The 12,409-nt window shown below is 31.8% G+C and overlaps 1 protein-coding gene across 1 annotated transcript in view; it reads left to right on the top strand.

The window, feature by feature from the left end:
* The first annotated feature begins 6,715 nt into the window (after window positions 1–6,715).
* Window positions 6,716–12,409, top strand: part of LOC113401873 (protein Wnt-4-like) — a 91,475-nt gene continuing 85,781 nt past the window's right edge. Inside the window, exon 1 of the mRNA XM_026641948.2 lies at window positions 6,716–7,176. Within this exon, the coding sequence (XP_026497733.2) occupies window positions 7,109–7,176 (68 nt within the window). The 5' untranslated portion in view covers window positions 6,716–7,108. The remainder of the gene's footprint in view (window positions 7,177–12,409) is intronic.

The following is a 12,409-nucleotide window of genomic DNA, read 5'->3' as shown; positions in this document are numbered from 1 at the left end:
TTTGTGTGAATCTCAACACGTCTAATTTTAGAATTAGATTGATAATTGCTTGATTGAGTAGCAAATAGTGAAGGATTTTCGGTTATTTCTCTTATTTATATTAAATAAATTTGATCGACATATGTAGCTCGCTTGATTTCTAATTTCGAAATTGATGGTTATTATAAGGAGTTATAATATGAAATATAAAATTTACTTGGTGGTAGGGCTTTGTGTGAGCCCGTCTGGATAGGTACCACCCACTCATCAGATAATCAGCCGCCATGCAGCAATACTTGGTATTCTTGTGTTCTGGGTTGAAGGGTCATTGAGCCAGTGTAACTACAGGCACAAGGGACATAACATCTTAGTACCCAAGATTGGTGACGCATTGGCGAAGCAAGGGATGGTTAATATTTCTAACAGCGTCAATGTTTATGGGCGGTAGTGACCACTCAACATTAGGTGGCCCATAAACCTGTCCGCCTACCTATTACATAAAATGTAAAACTACTATTACTTCGAAAAGTAGATTCTACCAAGAGGAACCGGCAAGAAACTATGTAGCTACTCTCTCCCACCGTTTTAATTACAGATAATATCAGTATAGCATAATATGTTTTTTATGTATCAAGTCTAGAAATCAACAAATTCTACGCTATTTCCACGTTATTTTATCTTTAATATAATCTTGTATTTGATAATATGCCTAATTTATCAATGTGTTTTTTTTTGACATGAGCTTTAAATTTTTTAATAGGGCAAGTTACAACTAATATACTGTTTCATTAGTGATATATATATACATATATATTATAATTATAATACTGTATAGGAAAGAAGTATATACACCATGCACCCTCAAGGAGGTGGAGACCGGTAGCGGAGTGGGGAACCCTTAAAAATGACGATAGATATTTTAGAATGAATTGAGATAAAACCAGATATTTAGCAAAAATACGACAGTTTATTTGTTATTTGTGATCAGTTTTTCTTTAAAAGTTCATGAAATTAAAATGGACTTTAGAACTTTTGAAAACAATAAAGTTTTAAATCACGCTCTTATATTTCCGTTTATTTATTTATTATAGAACTAACTTCAAATATAACAATATTAAAAAAAATAGATATTTACGTAATATTTTTAGTTCGTTTGTATTTTACTATAAAATGAAAACGACTACGTACTGTTTGCTGAAGCGCAGTTCGTTTTATGTGCTCTAATTACTCAGTAAGTAATGTCCACTTATGATAACGACTTAAAGCGGCGATAGCATTTTACTTTGAACTTATGAACAAGAGGCTGACCGAAAGTGCTGTACTAAACTGAAGTATCATGTCATCGTATCGTAATTCTGTCTGTCTTGTCGTAGGTCTCACGGTTGCCAGCGCATTGGCGTTTTAAGGGTTACATCTGCCACTGATATTTTTAAGGGAGAGCGGGAAAATTCGTTACAACTACATTCCAATTAGAGGTAGAATAAAAAACTTTGATATTCAATTTACATGATCGTTGGTTAGATCTTGAATAATCTACGATATTAATTATGGATTCGTGAAAAAATGGCTCTTTGTTTGCCGCCGAAGTCGTCATCGGAACTTTGAAAGTGAAATTTAATCGGTTAGAAGAGGTAGAGTGGAATAGTTTTGTATTTATAAATAAAGATATATTCATCAAGAACTGTTTGTAGTGCATATTAGAGTTATTAGCAAAACGTTTAGACTATGTAAATCTAAGGTTTATTTAACTTTACTTATTCTTCCAATAGCTTTTATTATGCCAATAGCTTCTACTTCTAATTCAATACGTTTGTACACATAACCTAACGCGTAGAAAGAAATATTGATAAGTGCGGGCGTTATGACAAGAGCGGCGGGCCTTGGTAGAGTCGTACTCATGGGTACAACCCGATCGCTGGCTATTTCACCGAGAAATATTAATACCGTTTTCTTCATTATACTAACTAAGCACCAATGACTGTGTAATTATACCGTAAAGTGCTTTAAAACTTAAAACTAAGTTGGAAAAGCATTTGAAGTGTTTCGCTAAAGCCGCTTTATTGACATCACACACTAGAGTTATTCTGTAAGAACAATCTCTAAACTCATGTAATGTTGAGTGATTTGCGAAATTACTTGTAATAACTATACAATTTGAAGGATACACGGGTCAAATTAGCGTATCACCGTAACGTTAAGACCAATACGAAGTGAGTTATCCATTTATTATCTAGCAATCTTAGAAAAAGAGTTTTGAGATACGTCTCATAATTTTATATCTTGCATCCTTGTTATATTTTAACAAAAAAACTATGCTGTCCTGCTCTAATAGATATATCAAGTTATTTATGACATGTCTTTTTCATTATAGGTTTTAAATAATATTTTTATAATTTTCTTTAAAACGATGCGTTGCTACGCAATGCGAGTAATTTTTTAGTAATTGAGAACTAAATCTCTACTAAAGTTTATTACGACCTTGTACCTCTTAAGTTTAGGTCTTAAAGTTACTACTACCGAGTACTAAGTGTTATCCAATGAAATCAAAATCCTATCTAGACACACGGTAGCGTGTCAGCCAAGTTCAAGTAACAGAACTGGCGAGCAGCACCGTGTGTAATATTACACGAACCATTTGGAGCAACTTTTGACCTCCTCATAACTCAAAAACTATTTGACAGAAACGTATCAAATATTGAGACTCGCGAGATACGTTTGTGTTCCAAATTTCATAAACGCATCTCAAACCGTTATTTAGATATTAACGTTTAAAAATCGTCATTTTTATCACTGTCTGACCTATAGATCAAAACTATTACCTACTTCCAGGTGACCTAGAAAGTTCAAATTTGGCATGTAGGTAGACAGACCTTAGGCTATAATATATTATCCTAAGTTATAAGAAGAAATTATATTTTATGTAGTTATAAATAAATTTCAGGACGGACCATTGAACTTGGCACCCATTTAGATCTCACTTCTTTCGTCGTTGAAGTAAACAACCAAGGTATATATGATAATATTGGACTTGGCTCTCATTTTTACATTTATGTTTTTGATGGGATCTATTTTACAAATAAAATCTCTTACTAAAAACTGAGTTAGGTTGATGTTAAGTGTAATAACATATTAAATCGTAATATTATACTTTTGATGGATTAAATGAAATCAACGGTGAAATAAAAAGTGTTAGCTCAGAATTTGATTGTTATAAATAATTTTATCAATCTAAAATCAACCTTAGCTTTAAGCATAAAAGTTCATATTAGTTTGATGATTTCGAGAGATGTGCAAAAAGTGCATTAGGCTAGTACAGTTAAGTGATAAGGCTGTGTGCATACCTGGCCTTGTAATAATTTAGGTATACATATATATATTTTTTTGTTTTATCTACATTTAACGAAACGATAGATTTATAAATCAATTTTTCGTATTAAAAATATAACGTCGCTTAAAATAGTATACATGTGTATGAGCTTTTGAAAAGAATCCAATTTAATAAAAAATATGTAAACTAACTGTAGAGTTAGTATAGTACTTGTTTGGAAATTTGCTTACAAAAGTTCTTTTTAAAAGGGTTATAATTAACATAAAATTTAAAAAATGAGTTATGTAATCGTAGAGTTAATTTTGAGAAGAAGATTTAGAGATTATTTCACCACATGTAAAGTTTAACTACACGCCAATAAGCAATATTTAGCATTATTGTGTTTCGGTTTGAAGGGTGAGTGAGCCGCTGTAACTCATGGACAAGGGACATAACATCTTAATACCCAAGGTTGGTGGCGCATTGGCGATGTAAGGAATGGTTAATATTTGTGATAGTGCTAAAGTTAATATGGTGGCGTGGCCCACTTACCATCAGGTAGACTATTTGGCCGTCCTACCTATCACATAAAAAAATGTCGTAATATAGGTTTCCCAACGATGATTTCCTTCATCACCGCGTAAGGGATAAATTATGAGTACAATGTTAGCATGTAAAAACTTAGTAGTTGTGCTTGCCCGGATTCGAACTTCGATTGAGAGTCATCCTGGCTCGACTCGGGTAACGACTGAATGTAATTCAGAAACTTACTACAGCAATATTTATTTAAGTTGTTTTGTTTTTTTTTTTAAATTGTTAGTTATTATTGATGTATATTAAAAATATGTACGAAGCTTCAATTTCTATGGAGATACGAGTATATCAAATTACGTATTCCTAATTTGCTTAGCATTAATATAATAATAATAAATAAATGTTTATAATAATTAAAAAATATAAAATAGTAATGTAGCTACCGACATGTTAGTGTGATGAAGACGATCGGCGGCTATTTGAAACGGAGTGTTAACAACTGCGCAGGATATTATGATCTTCGCATGTGTTTGCTACAACTACAGCTACAGCTACATAAGCAAGCGACTAGACCAAGAAAGCTTTCAAAGCTTACAATCCCAACAGACATTCCTTGAGCAGACTGGTCGTAAAATTTTATTTAAATTAAATACAAACCCGATAACGATATCTCTCAGTGCATAACCACCTTAATAATCGGTCGGTCCGTTTGATCTGTTGCAATTACAGTTTTACTGCGATCGTAAACACGACAGAATGCCAGGTAAGCCCTATTGTTGCCTATGTTTTTACCCTCGCCTGTGAATGCACAGCCATTTAAAAGTTTAGCCCTTATTACCTTATCGATTAGGATCAATTTTCCATAAATTTTTACATGTAAACTTATTTCGCTGACCATACAGCCGCTAAGTTTATTAATTCTGCTGATTTAGTCCTTATTTTAATAACATATGGTATGTTATTGTGTGTCGTGTTAATTTTGAGGGTACAGGATAGTATACTTTAAAAATTCGTTACGTTCGTTTGTAATGAAATTAAAGCGTGATGTGTAAAAATTGCATCTTTTTGCGCCGTTACCTGTCTTTATTCATTATAGAAATGCTGTTGCATCGCTTAAATTTATATTTTGTTGGAGGTATGTGTATAAAGGATGTTGGTTGACGGATTGCATTGATTATGAAAGTTCGCACATAAATATATTTTTACGAAGAAAATTTTTATAGTATCAACTAATATTCTTACTTACAATTTTAAATTGTTTTTAAATTGTTTGTAGCTCAGACTATAAGTTACTGTGATAACAGGTACAAGGTATGATAACATTTTTGTTCCTATAGCGACTTGTAGTTTAAGAGTCCAGTGATGTAGAAAGTCGCAGGTTCGATTCTGACTCTTTGATCTATTGCCCTTACTCCTAACACAAACTTGAAGCTCAATTGGATTCGATATTTTTTAATGGGGCATTGTTACTTTTTTTTAATATGATCTTACAACGTAAGTAGCTGCTTACCGTGACAGAATCTATGGAAGATCACTTCTTCGGATGGTCCATTTGGTTTTGACTCGATAAAATAAATTATAAATTTTATATAGTATATTATTAGATTTAAATCAAATGTTAAATATTTTTTTTGATTAATAAGATATATGTATTACTTGATAAGGTATTACATATATAGATTATAAAAAAACCATAGAGTAGCATACTTTGATTTCTATAGGATAAATAATAACTTTATTATATTTAATTATTTATATATATATAGAATTATCTATATAGGTATGTATGTCTGTTGGAATACAACTGAGTTTCTTGTCATTCTCGATAGAATCATTCCAAACTGGTGGTAACTTTAAATTGTATTTAATCTTGTTAAACGACGATTGAGCACAGCTCGCAAGAGTCTACCTCAATAAAGTATATTTAGAGTTTGATTTTTACTCAGTGTCTGTATTTATTATATGCTTAAATTTCTATGATTGTAACGTATATAAGAATTCATTTTTGCTATACCTAAATATACATATATAATCGTAAATCTTTTTATATTGTTTACACTTAGAAGATATCTCTAAATTATTTTAAAGAAACTTATCCTAATTAGTAACACTGTTCTTTTTTATGCTACAAATACATGTTCTTAAGAAGAAAACATTATCATGTTTAAAGTAGTATCAAATTATATTTCGATATTGTTTTTGTTTTTTTATCTTTTTTTTTTAAATTCATTTTTTTATTTTAATATTGTATCGCCTTTTATTGGAAAAGACTAATGTCAAAATGTTGTGAATATAGATCTGGTTAAACGAGTAAATATGTCATAGTCTTATCTTAAACTTAATGCAAATCTGCAGTTACCTCCACAATAAGTACCACGGGCAAAATAAAGTACATTTCTTTCATTTAATTTTAGCCTCTATTCCATTGTTAATAAGATTTATGCGCCAACACTGTACGTCTGTATAAATGTATGTTTACGGAGATTAAATTATTATTTATGAGATCACTTGACCACTTAAGTATCGGATTTTACTGATTTCCGTAATAAATAAAATTATGCAAACTCGACAACCGCTCACCCTTAATCTTATTTCGATCAAGCGATCAATTTGAATGTAATATTTTTGCATATAACCTCTTTTTAAGCCGTAAGCTCACAATTGATTATCTGTGGTACATATATTTAAATTACGTTGGTTTTACAGATTTTTTATGATTCAAAAATCGAATTTTAATACGTCCAAGTTGAGTAGGCTAGCTGATGCTTATTCTTGGTAAGGGTTTTGAAGGATGAACTAGTGCAGTATTGCATTTACACGCCCTCCAAAGCGACCCTTCCCCTTACAGCGAATCCTATGGAATACTTACAAACGACTTAAAAGCAAGCCAGTCTGGTTTTGTATTTCCAACCGCGCGGATCGCAGGCGCGTCGTGAGCCACAACTATTAATCTTTTCGAATTTCATAAAAGAACGCTTTCATTGTATACAAATTCCGCTAATTTGATACACTTTTGTATTCTTCGTAACTATTTTCTGTCAATAGGAACTTTTGAAAAAGTTTGTTTTAAAAAGTTTTTACTTATTTTTATTTGTTTGAAAATATATATATATATATCGTGATATCGCATTATGTTGCTGTTCAGTTCTGTGTTTATGTTTTAGTTATTTACGAAATGTCAATAATATTTTGGTTGTTTTTTAAATTTTGCGGTGTTGTGAAGTGTTAAGTTATTAAAATCGTTAGAGAGGATATATTTTTGTGTTTTCGTTTTACATTTTGAGCACAATGAAGCTTTTTTGGAAAGTTTTGTTTTCTCTACATCTTCTGATAGAGACCGTTCTGGGCAACTGGTGGTAAGTAAATAAATATATAAAGATGTTTTTAATTACATCTAGTAAAAAAAATATATTTAAAAAATATTAGTAGCAATATATTATTGAACTTTCTATGTATTTTCTTAGTCTCTACATTTGCTACTTTATTTGAAAAAAAAAAAACTTTATAATACTACAAATATTTTTTTGTTGAATAAAGAATGCATGCAAGTATCGTTCAAAATCCACGAATAGGAAAGTCAATGAAGCTTCTTGAACGTTGAAGTAAAACTACAAGTGATTTCAAGACGAAAATAGCTGGCAACTTTTTGGGTTATCTAAAAATAGTGTTTCCGATGTAAATAATAATGTTTACATTTCGCTAGTGCTAGTGTTTGACATGTGGTTTGTGAACCAAACAGGATTTATTACACTTGCAACTACATTTATAATACTATTTTGAAATATCATTACAAAGTAAAAAAAAAAATATCGACAAACCGGCACAGTGGTCAAAATAGCTGGATTAGATTATTGCGTTAGATTCGTCTTCGATGCCAGCCCGTGACAATTGTATAAGTCATACGATTATACGAACACGAACATATGTCGTATAAATGCAATACTGCGCGTAATCCCATAACACTGAATTATTCTAATAAAAATATTGCACCTTTTTGATATGTATATATGTATTAAAATTATATTGATTATTTGTTCTCTATAAGTACAGAAATCGTGTACTCTATGATAAAACGACTCTACATTTAAAAAAATAAAACAAATGAACGTCAAGACATAATAACACAAATTTTATTACAAGTATTCGTGTTTGTGTATGTGTAAGCTGCACACCAATATAATCATAGTGTGTGTGTATATAAAAAAAGAAAGTCAGTATTTATTATTAAAATGATTAGATTAATAAAATATGAATAGAGTAATACCAATCATTATTAATTATCTGTCATAATGTTTCATTCTTCATTAAATAGTGATTCAGGTGAATTATAAAATCATACTTCAACTTGAAATGATGATGCAAAATCTCGGTTTTATATGTTACGTCCAAGAGGTATTAAATAATTCGTCAAAACATACCTTGTGAAAGCACTGAATAATTTTACTTACTTTGTGTGAACTCGACTGGGTGGAACATTGTAAGGAAATGCATGTGTCGGATGAAATTTTGCCACACGTATATCTACTTAAACTAAACCTGACGAAAACGTACTCTTAAAGCTAGGTTTTGGGGAAATACTAATGATATACCCGGTTATTTAATGGTAGGTATTTGTGCAAGTGTGTAGTAACACCCATATATTCTACCACCAAACAGCAATACTTTGTACTGTCGTGTTTCGGTTCGAAGAATTTGTGAGTGTGTTTATACACACACGGGTCATAGCAATTCATTCCCAAGATTGGAGGTGCATTGGCGATGTAAGGAATAGTTTATATTTCTTACAACGCCAATGTGTACACCTGTTTGTGACCACACACTAGTTACCATCGGATGTCTCATTTGATAGTCTACCACCATACTTTATAAAAAAATGTACAGGCTCTTACTTTTAATTAAAACTATATATGCTTGTTTTTGAATTTTAAAATGTATTTTATGAGCTCATTGTTTGTGTGAGTTTTTTAATTTATAGATTTTTTTATGGAAACAATAAAATGCACGCGGTCGTTTTGATGTGCGTCTCTGTGTGTGAACATTCTCTATTTCTACTGTATTTTAAAGTTAGAGAATTGTTATATTATATAAAGATTATTAATAATTTAAGGATATCATTCAGTTACGTCTACTGACATTTATTTAAGTGAGGAATAATTACGATAATAGCTCAAGGGATAAGGATCGAACCTGTGACTTTGTCATCGCTAGACACGTTTACCTTTGAGCAATAGGTGCTTGAATATTGTTTTGTAATTATCTTATGGTTTAATCAAGCATATAGTTTCATACATAGAATTCAATAGAAAATTAAAAAAAAACAAATGTTTTTCTCTGGTAATAACTCTATCATAGGTAATAAAAAAAAACTTCTAAACGTACGGGATCTTCGTCCATGTAGGTACTCCGTTCTTTACTGTCGTAGCTACGTTAAGAAGTACCTAAAAACTTCTACTTATTCTGTAAAAGAACCGCTTACCTTAGGATTGAATAGTATATTCTATGAGCTTGTAATGTTATTTAACTGATAATTGTGTTAGTTAGCTGAGCTTTAACAAAACACGACCAAAATAAAAATCAAGATATACCATATAAAAGAAGACTATTTCAAGTACCTTTGAATTGAATGACTTAGTTTAATTATCATTTAGTAACCGTTATAGATCAGTGGTTTATCGCACATGATTCTTAACCGTTTGAGCCCGGTTACACATCTCTGTGTTTTTATATGTGCTTAATTTTCGATAACATCTTTAGCTTCGCTGTGAATGAAAACACCGTGAAGAAACCGGCCACGTGTATCCACCAGCTTGCAAAAGAGTAGTGAATCAATACCTGAATCTTAACTTTCAAACCAGGATCATACCAATAGAAGCATTGATACCCATTTCTATAGCACAAAATCCTATCTCTAATAATATAAACTTAATAACGACATTCGTCGTCGTTCAGAGTTAGCAACCAGCTACATACTTAAAGCGGGTTCAAAGGGATGTCATGACTGCCTAAGTTTACTTAAGGCGTGTGCATTGTTTTAAACAAATCTTGTCCAAACACCAAGTTAACTTTCAACTTATAGAAATGGTCACGTCTCGTACACGCCGCACACGTAGTTGAAATATACTTTTAATTTTAAACATTCGAAATTCAAATAGTTTAAAAATAAATATCTTAAAGGTTTTAAAGGAGGTTCGTTTAAAGAGTTTTATTGTTAATACAATATTCTAGAAATGAATACAATTAAACAATTAATATTTTATTTAGTATTAAACTTAAACATTATTTCTCGTGAATAAACGCGAAGAAAAAAAATGAGTATGTTACCCTAGTAACTGTAGCCGTGATGGCTCTGTGGAAGAATTAATGGCTCGGAAATGGATTCAAATCCGTGTGAGCGCTACTGATTATTTTTGTGTGATCTATACTAATATTATAAATGCGAAAGTAACTCCGTCTGTCTGTTGCCCTTTCACGGTCAAACCACTGAAGCGATTTTGGTAGAATTTCGTATAAAGTAAGCTTGAACTCTAAGAAAGGACATAGGCTACTTTTTCATACCTAATACCTGACAACCAACCCTCAAACGCAAACAATGCCGCGGGCAACAACTAGTAATAAATGAATACTTTTTTTTAAGAATACTGCCATATTATGTATAGACCCAAAACCACATCGAACCGTGGTGGTTTTAACAGTTGTACAGTTTTGGGCTTGAATTTCGTTTTAGTCAATATACTGTCGATATTACTAACGTATGCTCTCTGACTATCGTTTCCAAATAATTGAAGAAATTCTTGTCAAATTGTTTGAACAGTATTGGTTTATATTTGAAATTGTTTATGTTTTGAACGTGTTTTCTGTGTAACGCTCGAATGTTCTTTGCAATAATATTATCAGAATTCTATGAATCGTTTACGTCATATTCGTCAAATTGTTTTAACGTCGGAAATTTTTAGGGTTCCGTACTCAAAGGGTAAAACGGGACCCTATTACTATGACTCCGCTGCCCTTCCGTCTGTCACCAGGCATATCTGTATCTCATGAACCGTGATTGTTAGACATTTAAATTTTTTACAGATGATGTATTTATGTTGCCGCTATGACTAAAAATAGAATAAAATAAATATTTAAGCGTGGCTGTCACACAATTTTTTTGCCGTTGTTATAGATAATGGTACGGAACCCTTCGTGCGCGAGTCCTAATCGGACTTGGCCGTTTTTTTTATAGTATTAAATCTTTGAGATAAATCAGTATATGAATTTTCTGTAAATAAACATTAATAGTGAAGTTATCCTAATATTACAAATGGTATGGATTTGTTTGTACGGAACCTAGTAATTATATTTAATTCTGAACTTATTATTCTTTATAAATTTTAACATAATATCAATTATGTTGTAGCAGACATATCGCGTCCCATATTATCTTCTCTGTAGGTAACCTAAAAAAAAGCCTATGTCCTACACTAGGATTTAAACTATCTCCTTCAGCGGTTTAATTGCGAAGAGGTAACAGACAGAGTTACTTTCGTATTTATCGTATTAGTATATTATATTACATTTAATATTTTAGTATAAATCTATAGTTTACACATCAATGTGACTTTGTCTAATACCAGACAAGTATATCACAATATTGGAGTATTGCTTCTCAAAACGAATCATACAGTATCATATAGGGTACAGAGTCCACTTATAATTTAAAAAAAAAAATCGCAAGAAAGTTCCGCCAAATTGCTTATATGTTTTAGTATAGACTACAGATTATACTAGTCGTATATTATATTATATATAGTAAAGTACAGATACCGTAATAGACTGATAATGTACCACCGATGGGCTAAGGCTTTCTCACCCTTCGAAAAAAAGATTCCGTTACATTGCTCTATTACGTTTTGACAGATACACGTGTGGTAGAATTTCATTGAAATTAGACGCATGGTGGTTTCTTCACGATGTTTTCCTTTACCGCCGAGCACGATAAATTATAAACACAAATTAAGCACATGGAAATTCGGTGGTGCTTTCCTGTATTTGAACCCGAATCATCGGTTAAAATGCACGTATTCTTACCACTGGGCCATCTCGGCTCTTCTACTATATGTAAAGTAACAAAGTAAAATGCTAAGCGACATTTTTTCTTTTTGAGAATGTTTGGAGCTTATAACACTACACTGGCTTAATGCGGAATGGTGGATACACATGTTGTTTATTTATAATTGGTTTCCCGCGGCTTCGCTGGTGTTTTACGGGCTGGTCTTCAGTCATAAAACATAGAGTCAAGTTTCCTTAGAGTTGAAACTTGCTCCGTTTCAAACTTCATCAAATTCGATTCAGTGGTTTGACAGTAAAAGAGCAACATACAAACATTAATATAGATATTTTCTTCAACACTAGATGAATTATAAAAACATGAAACATCACTGATCATTTGGGTTTGAATCCGCAATATTCTGTTAAGGTTAACGTGTTAACCACTGGGCCGTGACAGTTGTAGTATAAGCGTTAAACGTAAAAAGTCATAATAGCAAATTAGTTCGGCATCTAACGACCAACATACTTCGTGTTCGTCAACCAACCTTTGATCTAAGC

Source organism: Vanessa tameamea, chromosome 23 (assembly GCF_037043105.1).
Source record: "Vanessa tameamea isolate UH-Manoa-2023 chromosome 23, ilVanTame1 primary haplotype, whole genome shotgun sequence".
NCBI classification, from domain to species: domain Eukaryota; kingdom Metazoa; phylum Arthropoda; class Insecta; order Lepidoptera; family Nymphalidae; genus Vanessa; species Vanessa tameamea.
This window is presented reverse-complemented; position numbering and strand designations above follow the sequence as displayed.